General features: G+C 40.7%; 3 protein-coding genes across 4 annotated transcripts; 2 read left to right on the forward strand and 1 right to left on the reverse strand.

The window, feature by feature from the left end:
- Positions 1-328: 328 nt before the first annotated feature.
- Positions 329-2,019, forward strand: LOC6597991. 2 transcript variants are annotated; one of them, XM_026987315.1, is made up of 4 exons: positions 329-427; positions 718-1,188; positions 1,348-1,570; positions 1,671-2,019. In XM_026987315.1, exons 1-4 carry the CDS (start codon positions 343-345, stop codon positions 1,882-1,884), a joined length of 993 nt encoding a protein of 330 aa, XP_026843116.1. In that variant the 5' UTR covers positions 329-342; the 3' UTR covers positions 1,885-2,019. The 2 variants fall into 2 exon arrangements, with proteins under 2 accessions (XP_026843116.1, XP_026843117.1); XM_026987316.1 differs by lacking the exon at positions 1,348-1,570 and having other exon boundaries at positions 331-427; positions 1,671-1,739.
- Positions 2,020-2,240: 221 nt separating this feature from the next.
- LOC6597990 (monocarboxylate transporter 13) lies at positions 2,241-10,557 on the reverse strand. Its single transcript, XM_002023050.2, has 5 exons — positions 10,268-10,557; positions 5,599-5,692; positions 4,385-4,612; positions 4,205-4,331; positions 2,241-4,140 (listed from the first exon to the last, which is right to left on the reverse strand). Exons 2-5 carry the CDS (start codon positions 5,687-5,689, stop codon positions 2,625-2,627), a joined length of 1,962 nt encoding a protein of 653 aa, XP_002023086.1. The 5' UTR covers positions 5,690-5,692; positions 10,268-10,557; the 3' UTR covers positions 2,241-2,624.
- Positions 10,558-18,474: 7,917 nt separating this feature from the next.
- Positions 18,475-18,732, forward strand: LOC113565459. Its single transcript, XM_026987495.1, has one exon. It carries the CDS (start codon positions 18,475-18,477, stop codon positions 18,730-18,732), a length of 258 nt encoding a protein of 85 aa, XP_026843296.1.
- Positions 18,733-19,461: the final 729 nt, after the last annotated feature.

Here is a 19,461-nt window from a genome sequence, read left to right on the forward strand (position 1 = left end):
GATACGTTTCTATTTTGTCTGTTCTAGCGTATTTTAATGTATGCGTGGACACAATAAAAACTGAAAATTCGTGTTTCGCTTTTGTTTCCAGTTTCTACCAAATCTACGATTTTACCTGACCACCGTGTTGGGAGCGTGGGAAATAAATACAAGCAGTTAGTGACAAAGTCTAATGTCATATGGCCATATTCAATTCATACGATACTCAAAGATCGCTCCTCTCTAATACCGGTTTATGACAACTCTGGAGAGCGGGTGCCGTTGTTTACGTTTTACGTTTGTTTTCCTATTGGCAGTGTGACAATTTCGCTTGCACGTAATTAATTCAGTCAATTGCTTAAAATGTTTATAAATACTGGCAAAGCTTCTATGGTGTATGCAGTACGCTTACCTGGCAGCGGAATACAGAATTTAAAGAGATACACAGGTGAGTTAAGCGGCAGTGGATTCTTGTCCAGAGGTCACAAAGTTTAAAATCATTACACACATACACTCGCACGGTCCATTGGGCAATCAGTTGGCAGATAATAGAATCAGCCTCGACAGATGTCATAGATTGAAATTAACTCGCAGACAAAGTAGGAGGTACATATGTATGTACATAATATGTCTGCATGTGTATATTCAGCTGAACTTTGTACCCTGGTCTGCTAAACAGCGCAGTACCTCTAAAATAAAAATATTTTCGAATATTAATTATCCTTACTGCTTATATAGCCGTTCAACCTTTTCATACGAGCTCTAAAATACAAAATTATGCCGCCGCTGCTGCTCTCCCTCTCCCGATCAACGTGGATGCTGCTGAGACAACACGCTTCTCACCACAGCGCTCCAGAGACATCACTTGCACAGTAATGATGGCACAGGCACCCATCTCAACCATCGACATTACCACGGATAACAGCAGCAGCGCCAGCCTGTCCGGTTCAGGGTACCAGGATCCCCATGTCCAGTCGTACGACTGCTTCGGATCCATCAGCCTTAATTCGGTGATGCAGAGCAATGTTCCCACACCATTTGGAGGAATGCACAAGTTCTCGCATCTCAACATGCCTGGAGGGCAGTGGTCGCAGGAATATAAGTTTACATCGCAGAACCTCCATAGCTCCCATTACAGCTCTCTTCGTGATAGCGCTCGTGCAGATTGGGGAAGCTACGATCAGAATGCAACCCTTGGAACCAGCAGAGGTGAGCATCCTTCAATCTGTTGTTTAAATTGAATGATTACTTGCATGCCAGCAGGCGCTTACTAACTTACTAGTTGTACATATTTGATATTTCATTCGGGACATTTCTAATGATGATCATAAAACAAAATCGCTCGCATGCGTGGCTCATGTTCTGTAGGCGTTTCTACCCGACGCAACTATAGTACACATTCTGCGCCACCCTCTTCCGAAACGACTCCACCGCCGGCGAGTTCAGCAACAAAAGATCCCCCAACGGAAGCTAAATTGACGAAAAAAGAGAAACTGAAGCAGGCGTTCAAGGAGTATGGCACTACCATAATAACATTCCATGTGGGCATCTCTTTAATTTCGCTTGGAGGCTTCTATTTACTGGTGTCCAGGTAAGGCGGTAATCACTCGCTCATTTGCATTTGCCTGCTTTTAACTTGTTCTTTAAGGCACTAAAAATACACCAACTAATGTGGTTTTCCTTCCTTTCAGTGGAATAAATTTGGTGCCCGTTCTGGAATTCCTCGGAATTACCTCAACTGCGATTGCGGAGAAGGTGGCCACTGGCAGCACCTTTGTGGTGGCCTATGCCGTTCACAAAGTTTTTGCTCCTGCCAGAATAAGCATTACGTTAGGCGCCACTCCATTTATTGTACGCTTTCTGCGCTCAAAGGGATTCCTGAAGTCAAAATCTAACAGCACTTAGTGCCATTCGAAAACATATACAACATACATACATACATATATATCCTCGTTATCAGTATACCATGATTTATACATATTTTATCCCTGCATGCAAGGTGATCGTTATTCGCAGAATAAATAAATAAAAAAAATAAAAGCAAGTGGCTATCCATTCAAACCTTTAACAATAGTGTTCAATGGAATTCTTAGAATTCAAATCAATTTGATCCACGTATTCGCTGTCCGTGGATACTTATAGTTTTCTTCCGCCTGCTACAGACATTTGCACGAACGAAATATAAACCGAGACCATACTCAGTTCTGGGCACTTCGGCATCAAAGACAACAATAAAGAGTTCAAATAGATATGTATTTCCCTTTTTTCAATTATATTTTTTCTCATTTTTTTAGTTTTTCTTTTGTTTGGCATATTTATAGAAAAAATAGTTATAAAACTTTAGCTTTCTCCTCTGCTACACACTTGCGATTCATCGGTATCATCCGGGCTTATGTTTATACTGCCTAGACTATAAATATATTGGTATTAAGTAAACAATAATTGTAATAGTTATACAATATTAAGTTAAGACTTATCAGCTAGACGAAAAAGATGCTGGAAGAACCAAATTAACAGTTTCCAAACTTTCAATGCACTCTTCAACTCCTGATCCTGATTTTCCTGATTAGCTAAACTCCTCCTCCATCACTGTTTGTACGCTGTTTAAAGCTTAACATCTAATTGTAATTGTACGTTATCCCCGTTCAGTAACCGTCGACAGCTTCCTCGTCGATTTGTGCCTCGAGTTTTTCCTCAGCTTTGGCCTTGCGTCGCTCTATCCATGGCATGAAACTCCACAGGCTGGCACCCGCGAGTAGCGTTAGTCCCAGGGCGTGGAAGAGCGGATTGTAATCGTCAACGGCCTCGTACCAGTAGTTGCACAGTGGCGGGCCTACCAACTGAAGGATGCCGTTAATAAAAAGACTGATGCCATAGGACGATGTCAGGCGTTCTGTGCCAAGCATGTCAGCCATTATGACCGCGGTGATTCCCACATAGATTCCGGAAGCGAGGCCAAAGAGGGCACACCAAAAGCAAACCGTGCTGTAGGAGGAGGCAAATGGCAGTAGCGTGAGGGAAAGACCCGATATGGACAAGCCGCCCACAAAGTACCAGGTCTTGGGAATTAGTCCCATGTCCGAAAGAGCTGAGCCGCCAATACGGCCAATCAGGTCCGTGGCGGATACAACAGAAAGCAGGTAGGCCGCCAACGATTTATTGAAGCCCCTGTCAGCGCCAAAACTGGGCAGCAAAATGATGAAGTTGGTGTAACTGATGGCATTCGTCGAATTGGAGATTAATATGACCAAGTACATGGGATCTTTGAGCAGGCTGAGGTCGAAGAACTTGGATCGCTGCGAGGACTGCGTCTTTCCCTGAGTGTCGTCAGTTGCCTGGGCCTTGTCTTGGCCAGTTGTGTCCACTGCTGATCCATTGCTACCTACCGAGCGCAGCGACAAATGCGATGAGAATTCCTTTGGCTGAAAGGACAACGTGCTGCCGTGGTACGGTGTGCTGATGTACAAGAAGCTGCTTGTCGAAGGCGACCGCTTCGACAGTCGGGACCTCGACAAATTCCTCAGAGTGAGCTTGGAACTGGAGCGACCTTCGGGCACGGCGTACAGCGATGATTGCGAATTCAGTTGGCCCGGCGTGAATGTCTGATTTCTTTGGGGCAGTCTCACCGGCGTGCTGATCTTCCTAGTGCGAGGCTGGAACTCATCGCCGGGCTTTGCGTAGCTCTGGACTACGGCCTCCGAGGCACTTCTCACGAACTGCTGCTTGTCATCGTCGGGCAGATAGAGCGGCGATGGTGGCGAATTGTAAGGCAACAGCTGCTTGTCAGACTGCTCGTGGTTGGTTGCCGTTTCATCGACATTCTCGAACTTCATCACTATTCCGATGTCTTCCTCCTCGGGTATGTCGTCTAGTGCCTGGCGAGCACGGGGCACTCGAACCATGTGCTGTTCCACGGGCTCGTAGAACAGGGCAGCCACAAAAACGTTCAGTGTGATGCCGCCCATAATCAAACAGGAGCCATGGTAGCCATAGGTCTCCAGCAGCCAGCGCAGCAGAGGCGGCAGAATAATGCTGCCCAGAGCACTGCCCGAGATGCACAGACCGTTGGCCAGTCCGCGCAGCTTTACAAAGTAAGACGTTACAATATACACTGTGGGCGGAAAAGATAGCCCAGCGCCAATCCCCACCAGGACTCCATAGCTAAATGACGGAACGACAGAAAATACTTCAGTTTTGGAAACCAAATGTGATTCGATTGGCTCACCTGATATACAAATACTCAACTGACGATGCCCAGAAGGAGAGTATCATTCCCAGAGATGCTGACGCTCCTCCCAGCAGGGTGACCGTCCGATATGAATACTTCACAGAAAGAATACTCGATACAGGTCCTGGAATGAGCAATCAGACAGTGAAAAGGGACACGTGACAGCTGGAAACTTACCCAACGAACTGTAGAGGAAGTAGCATATTGCCGGGATCCACGAGGCCTTTGTCGGAGTCGCATTGAACTCCTCTACAAACTCAACGAAGAGTACCCCGAAGCTCTTGATTGTGCCAGGAATGAGTATGTTGGTCAAGCAGGAACCAAACAGTACTAGCCAACCCCAGCCACCGTCGGGCGGCACCAGATCGTACTCCTCGCTGTCATCTTTCTTGTTGAGTAAGCTAACTGTGGGGCAGTCGAGAAGAGAGTTAATGGATTACTTAGAATGGATTGACGTTGCCTCTACTTAACTCTACTCAAGTGCTACATAAGTGTAGCAATAAAACAAAATCGCGAAGTTCGAGCCACTTACACGTCTATATCTTTCAAGAAATTTGTTTTCCGGCCAGAGGCCCGGCAGAATTACGCCTGCAGTGCAGAATTTATTTATTTTCCGGCAATCGTCGCATTCGAACGTGGGTTCATACTTTAACTAATCTAATAAATACAAATATTAGCGGTTATCCCTGTCCTGGTGATGGCGTTGATTGGTGATCCCAGGCGCGGATTCGAGTCGAGTTTTATTTTCACAGATACAAATGACCGACGTTAATTCTTGAATGTTAATGTCCTTGAAAGACAAGTTCTTATCGCCGAAATGTGATCAAATGAAGCATAAAATACCCTTAAATGGATCTGCTCACATAATCGATCGAGTACGCCCGATGCCCATCTTTATTGAACAGATTGAACCCATAGGTACTCCATAAATGCCTCCAATAACTCTTTCTTTTTATATTTATTTCTGTGTATAGACCATACATATATGTATACGATACATACTATACATATGGGTCCTGGGTTGACCTTGGCACTGATCAAGAACCTGTAAGCATTAGGGGTCGACGAGTCTCCTACATTCTATCTCACACTGCGAGTAAACGATAGAATACATATCTACATTATAGGTACATGCATAGGTTATGTATGTCTAAGTCTTTGTGGGTTTGTTATGACATGGATGTGATCGATGGAGGTCATCGATCAATAACGAGAACAAATCGAATTTAAACCCACGTACATACACCAGCCTCTTCAAGCAATCAAAAGCTGTATGGACTTTCGATGGATTGTATGCTACAGCCTTAAAGGTTTTTATTTTGTAAATGATGGATCCAGTGTTGATGGTTCATGTTGTTGTTGTTCTTTTTGTTTTTGTATAGTTTACTGACCTTTTTTATTACTATTTTCATTTTTGGCTCCATTTAACTTATGATCTTTGCTGTTTTCTTTCTGTGTACTTATAACTTTTTCCTTATGCATGGTCTGTAAGAAGAGAAAGAGAGAGAACATGTTTTTCTTGTTGTTTGTTTTGTTGGTGGGGTGTAATGAAAGCTTAAAAGCATACGTGGATCGTGTCTTAAGTCATGTTTTTCGGCTGGTGCAGGACCATGGTAAAGCTATAGCAGAAGGAAACATCAAGCACATTGGGAATTGAGGAACTCCAAAGCAGACATTGATTCATTGATTGGTCCACCGAATCTAGGAAAACTTCCTCCCACTCCCACATGACTGGTATTGAGAGGTGCAAAACAAAGACACTGCTTACGGAGGAGGGAGCTCCCACAGGTACCAGGTGTGATGAATGCTTAGTCTGCACTTACTCGAATACGTTTCGTATTCGTATATGCAAGTAATCTATATGCACCTTCTACTCCGGATTCATCATCTACGCAGCGTAACAAACTTTTATTCCATCATGACATTGCTGCTGATGTCCGTCGTACGCTCGAAAGATCTTCTCATGCCCGGTACGCAGCAAGTATGGATTTATCATTAAAAATAGCCGAGTCGATATCGTCATCGTCCGACTCAAAACCGAAGCGATCCCAGTATTGAGAGTGTGCCACAGCAGTGTAAGCCTCGGATATTGTAGGATTTATATGAAATTCGGATGAAAGGCAGCCCTTAATCAATTGAACTGAAACATCATTTTACACAACTCAGCCAAATCTGATATTAATCGCCAAGAATCCCACTGCTGGAGCCCACTGCTCCCATTTCCTATTCGCATTCACCGAGATAACCGGCGACAGGCAGACGCACAAGCGAATGCCCGAGAATGGAAAAACAAACGAGGGGGAACGTTGTGAGTTGCTGCGGACACCGCAACTCTACAGTTATACCCGATACTAAGTCAGTATGGCTCTCCTCCGGCAGACGCCGCTAATATTAAACGACACGACAAAGAGTGCGTGCGAGAGAGACAGAAAATCAGTCTGAGCGTGACGTCGGGCGCTGCGTAGCCACTAAAAATTGATTTCTTGCTTTTGGCTACAAAAATGATCCGATCTGATCCAGATTCGGCAACCGGATAGATATGGTCATTGTCTATGATTCTGCGTTTTAGTTTACTCGATTTTGCAATATTGTGGATGCAACAGATTTTCGTCCTTTGTGTGGGCGGAAGGGGGTGGGGCGAAATTTTGAGATATACGTTTTATAGTGAGATCTAACAGGAGTGCGGATACCAAATTTGGTTACTCTAGCCTTAATAGTCTCTGAGATTTATGAATTTCCCCAGATCTGCATCCTTTGCGGGGGCGGAAGGGGGTGTGGCGAAATTTTGAAACAAACTCGTCTCGGTCCGATATATTAGGAGTGTGGATACCAAATTTGGTTGCTCTAGCTTTTATAGTCTCTGAGATCTAGGCGCTAATGTTTTACTCTAAGCAAAGCCGCCTATGCTACGTGTGTGTTAGAGAGAGACAGGGCGAGAAAAAATGAAATTGTTTTCTTGATGCTGGCTATAATAATAATACGATCCAATTCAGATTCCGCAGTCTAAAAGATATCGTCATTCTCTACGATTCTGCCACAGATTTTCGCCCTTTGTGGGGGCGGAAGTGGGCGGGGCAAAGTTTTGAAATATTTTTGTAGCAGTGACATATCACAGAAGTCTGGATCCAAAACATCGTTGCTCTAGCTCTTATAGTCTTTGAGCATAAGGCGCTGAAGGGGACGGACAGACGGACAGACGGACGGACGGACAGACGGACAGACAGACATGGCTCAATCGACTCGGCTATTGATGCTGATCAAGAATATATATACTTTATGGGGTCGGAAACGATTCCTTCTGGACGTTACACACATACACTTTTACCACAAATCTAATATACCCCAATACTCATTTTGAGTATCGGGTATAAAAATACATGCAGTTCACGCACAGACCCAGACAGATCGCTGCTCGACTCGAGTCGAGTTTCGCTGATAAGGCTTTTTATACCTGGTACTCGAAGAGTATAGCGGTATATAGATCAGCATCAATAGCCGAGTCGATATACATATGTACATACATATGTAGTCATGTCTGTCTGTCCGTCACTATGAGCGCCTACTGCCCAGGAGCTAAAAGAGCAAGAGCAACCAAATTTCGCAATTCCTAGAGCAACTCCTGTAATATCACACTGTCACAAGTGTACTTCGCCCCCACAAGGGCCGAAAATTGTGGCATCCCCAATTTCGAACGTACGAGAGAACAAAAACGCAGAATCAAGGGAATGACCAGAGACTGCCGAAAGCAAGAGAGATGGCAACACACATACTGACTGAGTACCAGGCATGAAGTAGTACCGAGACAGAACGTTCCCGTTCGTTTTTTGCTGCGTTTGTTGGTTCCAGCAGCAGGGGCTGATGGTCGTTTGCGCTGTCGTATTGAAGGCCATTTCCTGAACGGCTACCGCAGAAAGTAAATGAAAATAAATTTTTGTTGGCACTGGTAACAGTTTCCAATTCAATTGGCTTCTCCAATTAAAATGCGTTGGAAGCAATTACGCGAGTTTCCATTTAAGTGAACGCGAGGGCTAGCCTCTAGAATTTGTCATACATAAACCAATGTATTCTTTTATCGCTGGGGCGCTCTCCAATTGCGATCATTGGAGCAAAGGAGGCTCTTGAAGCGGATCAATCATACTAAATTGTTGATTGTGCGCGAGACAAAGCGAAAACAAACAATAAACAAGAAACCAGTTTTAGCATGCCTTTTGAGACTTTCAGTGTTATTAGCAAGCAATCTGTGCGTCGTTTGCGCTCGTATTGGTCCATATACACATTTACATAGTACATATGTACAACATATGTACATATATGTACATCCATACATTGTACATTCAATATACATATGTTTGAAAACAGAAAATAATAACTTTTGATCAATTGCCAACGTGAGAAGCGCAACAGCTGTGAAAATCGATTGCATCCAATTTTAATGGCTATCCATTGCCAGTGTTCATGCGCTCCTGTGTAGACCTGTACACTTGTTCCATTTGCGAACTTTTCTAATATTCTAAGGCCAATTTTCTAAAAATTGTATAAGCAAAGGAGCGCCGCGTCACGAACCATCCCGCCCGTTATGCCAATGTCGGTTGCCAACGGCTGATAAAAGCTACATTCCTGCGCTACTTGCGAGAGTCTTATGCGATTTCCTTATGCGGTGTATACCGATTTTCCTCTCGGAACAGTAACAATACAACGGGCTAGAAGTTGGAGAGATAAGCTTCACAGTCCGTCCGGATCGAGTTGGACGATCGTTTGGATCACTCTTGTCGGCTAGTGGCAGCGGCGAGGCAGAGGCGACGCCAGCGGCGGTCGATAACGATAAAATTTACCAGGCTTAATCCAGTTCCTGGAAAAATCACATTTAATAATGTTTACAGAGCACTAAAACGGGTCGCTGCAGCGGCTTTGTTGAGACAGGTCACAACTGTTTCGGGAACGGAACTACGAAGTGTTTCTTAAGCCAAGTGCAGGTAGACAAGGCCTCCAGACATGCTGACGACGCCATGACTCGGCATAGTCTTTTGTCGGATTCGTCACAAAACAATCAAAAAATGAACAAAGGCAAATGAAATACGCTTCCTGCAGCCTGCAGCAACAGCTGTTCGAGTGCATTGGCCCCGCCGATCAAGAGTATATATGCATGCACGTATATGTATATGTATGTACATATGTATGTCCAAGCAGAAAATTATTTGCATGAATGTTCCAGCTGTAGTCACGATGCAAGGGATTCAAGAGAATTGAAATATTTTGCACAGATTGCCGAAAAGCAACGTTAAAAACGATCATTTAAAAACGGGAACACCACCGCAACGAAATTGTTCGACTGCAATTCTCGGCTCAGTGATAATCATATTAGCCAACACAGCGGGTAGGTGGTAATGAACTGGCGACAAATCAAGCGGTTATATCCCTCCAACGAAGTACAGTTCAACTAAATGTACCATATAATACACGGACATGTGCGCAGCATTGACCCACATTGGTATACATTTTCGAGTGAAAAGCAAAGTAAAAATAAAGCGCGATAGCAACGCATACAGCACAAACAACACTGCCTCACCGATGGAGTCCCCACTAACACTTGGGAGGGCGTATCGTACCCCATCCCCGTATCGGGCAACACGAGTGAGGATGGGAAAAGGTTAGGGCTACTGTTACTTCCTTTTAATGGAAAGGAACCCGGCTTGCAAAAGGAAATCGGACAAAGGCGAAACAGCAACGGCGAAAACGCGTTGTCCCACGATTGCCTGTTGTTATTGTGGTTCAACGCCCTTGAGGCTGAGGCGACTCACTGGCCGACAAACAAGAGAACATGCACGATGGGAAGGTGGGCGGAGAAAGGGTGGCTGGGATGTTGCTGGGGCAAGGTAATGGTTTTCCGTTTCTGTTGTTGTTGTTGCCGAGACTTTTGCTGTGTACGAGTATGCGTCAGCTGTTCCAAGGTATTAATTTAATTGATACCTACATACATATGTGCATACATACATACATATATACCTTGAGATATTCTTTTTAGTGTGCCTGTCGACATAAGGTGTCTCATTGCCCACTCACCTTAAAAGTAACTGTTTAGTTAATGTAAATTCGTCTTGGAGAGGGCTGTCAACACCCGCACATACACACATGTGCATACAAACATAAACTGACGAGACGCACGTTTTTCTCTTTTATTTTGAATTGGGTTTGTTGGTTTGGTGTTATAGGTGTCGGCTGTTACATGACAATAGTCATTCGTTTTGGTTATAGTGGCAATATGTTTTCGCGTTTTTGAGTAGAAACGTATATTTACAAAAATATTACACTATGTACACAATTCTATACTTATATTTGTTCAAAATATATACAAAAACAAAACGCGAAAAACGAAAGACCCGTCCGTCGATTTCACGCGCACGCCATCAGTGACCGCGGATTTATCGTTAAAATATACCGTCCGACTGTCAGAAATATACCAAAATATACCGTCTCATAAAAAAAATACCGTAAATATACTAACGAATTCAAGTTCCATTATACATATTGCTCGTTTTTGATATTCCGTCGAATATTACTAGCTAGGTAGAACATTTTGCTATGCTGACATAGTTTTATACGATTGATGAATCAAGTTTCTACTTAATTGTCTTGCATTGGATTTTGTCGTCCGTCGATTGTTCAGATTTTAGTAGCAAGAGGTTAAATTGACCGCGATAAAATTTGCATAGTGTATTCGCAGTTTAAGCGAATTCGGTATATTTCTCACGGGCTCAGCTGATCTGTTCAAGCTTATAACATTATCTCATCTCTTCTTGGAAAAGTCAATCCAAATTTTTCGAATTTTTTTACGGTGATGGAAACATATAATTAATCGAATTTTGTACAAAATAAATAGTATAAAGTATATATAGTATGCACATTTTACCACGGCCATTTAATTAGTCCGCTTAGTGTGACCAAATTTCACGCCATAGAGTTGCCAACGTTGTCCGACCCTCAGAAATATACCGTCTCATTTAAGAAATATACCGTTATTACATTGACGAATTCAAGTTGAATTATACATATTCTTCGTTTTTGATATTCCTTGAAATGTTACTACTAGCTAGATAGAACCCTCAACCCTGCCCACATAATTTTATCCGATTAATCAATCCATTTTCTACTTGACTGGCTTGTTCTGAATACTTGCTCTTTTTGGGTTTTTGTGTAAAACAAGGTTTAAACGAAAAAGGTCAAACAAAACAAGTGACAAAGTAAGTGAGTATGGAATGTCACGTTATTTCTTACTTGCAGCTTGTCAACCGGAGGAAGGCCCATTTTATACCCTATTTAGTTAATTTATTATGAAGATGCTGTTTAAGAACGTAATTACTAAAGACCTTTTCTCAGATTGATATCTTTTAGACATATTCATGCTTATGATTTGTGTCTTGTATATATCTCGATCGCGATACCTATTTTTGGTCTCTGTAAGAAGACAACAAGCTGAAAATATTGTTGAAATTGCTTTAAACAGAGACTAACTAGTTTCTGCAATAAAATAAAATAAATTAAATTAAAAAAACAATAACAGCTGTTATTTGTTTGATTTGTATTACAAAATATAAAATATTACAATAAAATAATTACACAGGTTTTTCCTTATTTGGTTGATTATAAATTATACAAATTTTTGTAAACGCAATCGGTTCTCGACTTCTTTGTTTATTATAACTAAAATAATGATGTATCTAAATATACGTTATAAGAAAAAAAATATATATCTAAAAAAAATACATGCATAAATATAAATGGAATGGCTTTACATATGTATATGTATGTACATATGTATTTCAAATAAATGGTCAATAGCGCGCTTTCCGACGGGAATATGCAAGACAAAAATGTAGATGCATGTCGCACCATGAATACTCTCATGGACAATACCCATAAATTTTCTAATTAAATTATAAACATCCTTTGTACATATGTATGTACATAAATATATCCGGCTATTACATTGCATAAGCATATTCAAAAGCAAGCTTCTTTAAAAAGTTGAAATACCTTAAAATACTCTAAATCAAAGCAACGAACCAGAAAAAAATTCGAATTGTGTGCATGTCTTTCTTACAAGATTTCGAGATTTGGCCATCATACTCGCATACATATGTACATACATACATACTTTCCATACAGGTGCGCGCCCTTTAAGCGTACTAACACTATATGGCTAGTGCACCAGGTCAAGTCAAGTTTTGTGAAACCATACAATGTGACTATACAATAGTATAGTCTTTGGTGAAACAGAACTGAACTGATACCGATTCGGCGATTTTGATTTATTGGTGTAGCTTGTAGAAAAAGATAAGCTCCCCTTGGCGCCGGCGAGGGGAAATAATTCTTCATACTTCATTAATAAGTAAATAAGAAAATAATATGTAATAAATGGAACGGCAGGAATGGGAAGTATCGGCGTTCTGTGGGAATAATAGCTCCAGGGCAGCTGCTTGTTTAAGGACCTGCAATTGTCTCTGGTCTTCTGGCTGGACAACAGACAGCAGCTTCCCACCGGGCCGGACAGGACTGGAACTTCGACTGGCAGAGGCGGCCGATAGGTCGATGGGACCCGAGTTGGCACTGTTTAGCGAGTGAGCTAGCGTTTCCGATACCGATGAGGAGGCCGATTGCAGCGAAGTGGGCAGTCCGAGACATCCACCGGCCGGCGACAGATGAGGATTTTGATTGTTGCTTTTGCTGTTCCCGAGCATGTTCTTTCCCGGACCACCTCCTCCTCCTACGCTGTTGTTGTTGTTGCCAGGAGACATGCTACCGGGCGGAGGTTGTTGTTGAATATGATGTTGTGTAAGTACGAGGTGCGCTGCTGCAGTGTGGAAGGGGGGCAAACGTTCTCCTGCAATGGATGTTAAATAGAATGGTCCACTCCATCATTTTTCTCGCAATCTTCCGTTATGTTTCAATACATGCGTAATACGTAAAGCTTACTTGAATTGTATGTGTGCGTCAGAAACAACGGACAAGATCGGACAGGACGCGAATTAAAAGCTGAAAAATCAGTGTGTGTGTTGATTTACATTTGTGTTGCAACTATTGTTGTTTTACTCAAATAATAAATAGTTACTCAAATAATGGATCAATTTTTGTTGCCGTTTGTCCGGACGCTGTCCGAGGAGCAGCTGGTGAACGCGTTAAATCACGTAACGCGGGAGAGTCGCTCCGCACAATTGAATTCCAGCGAAATACACATTCTGCATAACCTGCAAATGTCCGAGAGTGATCCGTTCGTCGTAATTCTGGATGAATTACATCTACATTGGGATTGGCACAAAAAATGGAAGGTGCTGGTTATCGCGGCCTTCAATATGGATGCGACCCATTGCCATTACCTCCATCAACGAAAGTTTGTCCCTGGTGATGGACGCCACAAAAGAAAATTTTGAATTTAAAACATTTCAAAAATCATTTTATTTTGCGTAATATTTAAATAAAGCCACTCATAATAACCAAAAAAAATATTTAGATTCATTATTGTCACTGTGCTGTTCAGGATACACCATTTTTGCAAAAGTTGACTTCTTATATTTTTTAATTTTGAACAGCTTCTTTGTATTCTTGGTGCTATTTTTCAGCTGACTTGTCAGTTTTAATTGTCTGGCCTTAACGACAAATATTTTGGTTTCCCGTCGCTATTTACATTTACTTTAAGATTTGAAAAAGATTTAAATATATAACTACGAAGGTCGAGCAAACGGCATTAAGTGCAGCACAACATTTTTACTCTTTTCTAAAGCTGTATAATTTGAACGTTGATATGCAATTACTGCATCTTTCAAGTGGCGATGCAATTAGGTGCAGTATGATCAAGTAGACCCTGTGACACCTGCAGAGGGCTGTTACTCGCGGATCTAAAAATAATTACTATTCGAAAGTACCTACCTCAGAAAATACAGAAAACATTTTTCACTTCAAAATCTGCGTAGCGTAGCTGAAAGTTTTTAAATAAAAGATAAATTACAAAAAAAAAAACAAAACTTAAATCTGTTGGAAGAATTCTAAAAAAAAAGTTTTAGAAATTCCGCATTTCACAAAAGAAGTTTCTTATGCTAGATTGGTCAATTCACCCACTGTTTAAATTTAAATTCGAAGCAAAATTGTTCGAAAAACTCGGTAATTAAAAAATTTTGTGTCTTTATTCGTATGTGTCAGATAGTAATTTATTTCATCGCATTCGTTTTATCATAATTTTTACGTAGTTGCTTTTTTACTGACATTTCTATTCTGTTGAAATATTTTTTGGTTTTGGGTTTAGATATAAATACGACGTCACGTTTTCGTAATTGATATTTCTCCTATGCAATTTTGTTGTATTCCTATAAAGACTTAATTTAATTTAAGATGTACATTACATCCTAAGACCATTGTTAAATATTTGTTGGTGGAATATGTTCTCAAATATGTTCCCATATTCTTTTGCAAGCTCCCGTTTTCAAAATGGAAACATTTTCCTTGCAAAAAATTAAAAGCAAACAGCTTTTCGTACAACAAAACGAATCTTAATCGCAAAATGAAAAAATAGATGACTAATTGACGCATTAACATAAGTTTGACACCATTACCAGGCAATTTAAGCTACCTTCTTTATAACTAATTTTCTTCACATTTTGGTCGGAAATAATTGGTGAGGGCAGCAATAATTTTCGAATTTGTGCTGACAGCTGGCGCACCCCGAGTCGGTTATTGATACATAGAATGTAGTTACACATAATAGACGATTTTATCAGCGCAATACCCTACACAATACACTGTGCGCCCAACAGCATTAAATTGTGCGTTTAGCAGTACATGTGGCAGTACGTTGGGGCTGAAAACGCAAAAGTAAGTGAAAACCGGAACCTGCCGGATTTTTTACTTGTTTATACCCGATACTCAAAATGAGTATTGGGGTATATTAGATTTGTGGTAAAAGTGGATGTGTGTAACGTCCAGAAGGAATCGTTTCCGACCCCATAATGTATATATATTCTTGATCAGCATCAATAGCCGAGTCGATTGAGCCCTGTCTGTCTGTCCGTCTGTCCGTCCGTCCGTCTGTCCGTCCCCTTCAGCGCCTAGTGCTCAAAGACTATAAGAGCAACGATGTTTTGGATCCAGACTTCTGTGATATGTCACTGCTACAAAAATATTTCAAAACTTCGAACCGCCCACTTCCGCCCCCACAAAGGACGAAAATCTGTGGCATCCACATTTTTAAAGATACGATAAAACCGATAGAACCTACGCAGAATCGTAGAGGATGACCATATCTTCTAGTGTAAAATCTCAACCAGATCGTATAATTATTGTAGCCAGAATCAAGAAAACAATTTCATTCTTTCTCACTCTGTCTCTCTCTAACACACAGGTTTCATGGTCGGTTTTGCCAATTGCAAAATATGAGTTCTAGGATCTCAGAACCTATAAGAGCCAGAGCAACCAAATTTGGTATCCACACTCCTGTGATATCGGACCTTGACCGATTCGTGTCAAAATTTCGCCACACCCCCTTCCGCCCCCGCAAAGGACGAAAATCTGGGGCATCCACAAATCTCAGAGACTATTAAGGCTAGAGTAACCAAATTTGGTATCCGAACTCCTGTTAGATCTCACTATAAAACGTATATCTCAGAATTTTGCCCCACCCCCTTCCGCCACCACAAAGAACGAAAACCTGTTGCATCCACAATATTGCAAATTCGGAGAAAACTAAAAACGCAGAATCATAGATAATGACCATATCTATCAGATTGCTGAACCTGGATCAGATCAGATAATTTTTATGGCCAAAAGGAACAAATCAATTTGCACTGGCTACGCAGCGCCCGACGTCACGCTCAGACTGATTTTCTGTCTCTCTCGCACGTACTCTTTGTCGTGTCGTTTAATATTAGCGGCGTCTGCCGGAGGAGAGCCATACTGACTTAGTATCGGGTATAACTGTACAGTTGCGGTCTCCGCAGCAACTCACAACGTTCCCCCTCGTTTTTTGCTCCGTTGACTCTTAACAGGAACTCTTCGTAGGTTAGTGTTGAAAATGGTTGGGGAAGACCAAAAAACCCAGCCGGACTATATTAATTCAATTTTATCAAATTTAAAATTATGCATTATACAGCTATATTTCATCATTTTAACAGCTGAACTCGGCTCAACAAATCAGGGTCCCGGCAATGATTTCGTCAAAATATCTGCCAGTTGTTCATCTGTGAAAAAATACTTAATACAAATTAGTTTTTGTATAATTTGTACCCCAAGAAAATGAGACCTAATGCTAATATGGTTTTTTTTTGCGGCCTTGTAAGCTTATAGACTTTAACCACATAGCTTCTTTCGTAGCTTCAAACAGTGCCATATACTCGGCCTCAGTAGATGAAGCAGCAACTGAATTTTGCTTTCTTGAATTCCACAAAATTAGGCATGAATCTAACATTTTAAATGGATAACCCTTCTGTGATTTTCGTTTCCATTAGTATACAGTAAACAAATTTGTATGATTTAAACTTTTAACCAAAATCAACCTAAGATTAAAATATTTTAAAACTCTTTTTAGGCACTGCCATGCTTCTTTATTATTTTAAATGGTGTATCTACTTAAAGTACCAACAGCTCTACTCAAGACACATATTTCATCTAAATTTAATGCCACATAATTGAGTTTACTTGGAATTGTAGTACTAACCTTAAAGCATTAATTATGTAAGCAGATTAATTTTCCTAATTTTCCATCAAATCTGTCTATTTATATTTTTTTTTAATAAAATGTCTGCTTTCACCCAATCTATAGAATTTAACTGTAAAACTCGGAATTCAGAGGTTTGGTCAAACGACTGCACCTCAACCATTTATCAATAGATTTTTACTAACGATATCTTAAACGACACCCAATTTCAGAATAATACCAAAGGCCAAAATAATTTTATATAAATTAATTTCGCCTTTTTGAGTTTTCAAAGTCAAAATTTCGTTTAAAAACACCAAATCTATCAGAAATCAGAATCTATCAGTCGTTTTGGTTCACAGCGGAAATGTCGTATTAAGTATAATGTAAGTTTAATCAACTAAATATTGTGTGAAACTACGTGCCGCAAGTCGAGATTTATACATTGTAGGATTACCCAATTCGTCATTCTTTGTTGTAAACACGCATCTAGAATCAACCAGGGTCCAAGTTCCATTTTATAATATGAGGATCTAACTATCACTTAATTGCTTGATCCCATTTAAAATTTGTATTTCTTCCTTTTTCGAAATTTAGTTTTTATTTCAAAACTATTCGTTTTGAAATACGTCTTCCCCATACTCTCATCCTGGGCAATTCTCTTAAATTTTTGCACCAGAAGATATGAGGTCTGATAATAAGTCATCAAATATTTATAAATTCTTCTTGAGCGATGAATCGGATTTCAATTTGAAAGCTAAATGACCGCTGAAACGCCAAGCTTTAGCGCTCATACATTTTTAAAGATATCTTACGCGAATCTTCCGAAAAACGTGATTCCATCTGGCTGTTATATAATGTTATCTTTGAGTACTTAGTTACTACTACTGTTTTTCTTTTGCGCTTATTGCTCACTTTGAGTACCAACCGGTTCCGATATGGTGGAGCTAACAAACGAAATCCAAAACAAGTTGCGAGTGATTTTAGCCTTAGTTAAGGAACAAAAATACTTATGCTCATGTCGGAACGATACTGGAAGTTTAAGATTGTAGATTTGTAGATTGGCCTTGAATAACAAATGCATCAATGGATATCCAAATATTTCTGTTGTTACCTGTAATGAATACATCAATTAATTAGCATAACAAGTTTATAATATATCAATTGGATCAGATATACATGTACATATGTATGTATTTATATGTATGCAATATTAAAGACGGAATGACATGGTCATATGGGTTTTATCGAATCTGACGTAGATTGAAGAAACGAATTTAATTACAGCTTGGTGAAAAATGTTCCCTTTAGATGTAAATAATTATAATGCAGTCTGCAAGGGACTTTAGGAGTCAAATCTCGTGTGAATGAATAAATGAGCATTTCAAAAAGTGTCGACTGGTTATGGAGCTGGGGAAGAGTGCTAAATTATTCCAGTCGAGGTATTCAACCTTTGCGGATCATGACCGCTGACACAGAACAATCACCCTGGTTGGGAGGAAGACCAAGAGTTGTAACCCACCGCGAGGAGTACAAAATATAAAGCTTTTTCCAGAGGTCTGTGCTCATACTCATCCGAACCAGTTGAACAATGGAGCTGCGTTTATTTGTGCTGATTGTTCTGACGGGATTATTTCAGGGACAATTTCAAAGTAACGGACAAGTCGTGCCGGGACTTCGTGTAGGACTCGTGCCAGTGCTAGAAAATGGCCAGATTCGAGCAGTGCAATATCTGGAGATAGCAAGTACTGTCACGCCAGAGTCGGTGAAGGAACAATTCAGCAGAAGACATATGACTCTGGCAAAACCATTAAAGATTGGTGCTAGTGCCCAAACCAATTTGCCCTGAAAATTAATCAGAATATGCTAAAAAGGACTTTACCAGTTAAATTTATTGTTAACTGAAATTGATTAAAATATGAATCTTTTTTCTGAAAAAGATTTTGAAAAAGTTGATTGTTTCATTCAAAGCCATGCAGAAACATTTTCTTACTGTTAAATCTTCTTAGGATCTTGGGGATTTGAAGATATTTTAGGCCCGCGACGTAAAATTCACCTTTCAGATCCACGGTTCATATGGAAGCCAAATGATGGAGAGATCGAACTAGAACTAATTGAGCTTTCCCTGAAGGGATATTGCTGCTGAGGGGCTGCAATTGATACCCGACGCTGATAAACTGCTGCATATCAGGTGGGATAGGCACGGACGGCTTAAGGTGAAACAGGACGAATTGCTTCGAATTTCATTTAAATTAAAAAATAAATCTCGTTTGAGTGTTCCCACTTTAGAAGAGCTGCGTGTCATGTAAGTATAGAAGTTGTGACCCGTGGACCCCGACAGTATGACGACGAAATGGACGACTACGATGATGACGATGATATAAACTAGATTAACACTAAATTCGTCGCGAGATCCGATTTTTAGTATAGTAAGGATTATATTATGGCCATAGAAACTACAGTTGATGTGAAAATGGATTGAATCGCCCAGATCGGGTGAGAAAACTAAATATGTGGGACTGGGGGACTTCAGATAGGGACGATATCCCGATCCTTTTTAGTTTGATTAAATAACATT

The sequence above is a fragment of the Drosophila persimilis genome, unplaced genomic scaffold, assembly GCF_003286085.1.
Source record: "Drosophila persimilis strain 14011-0111.01,24,50 unplaced genomic scaffold, DperRS2 tig00000124-arrow-pilon, whole genome shotgun sequence".
Lineage (NCBI taxonomy): Eukaryota > Metazoa > Arthropoda > Insecta > Diptera > Drosophilidae > Drosophila > Drosophila persimilis.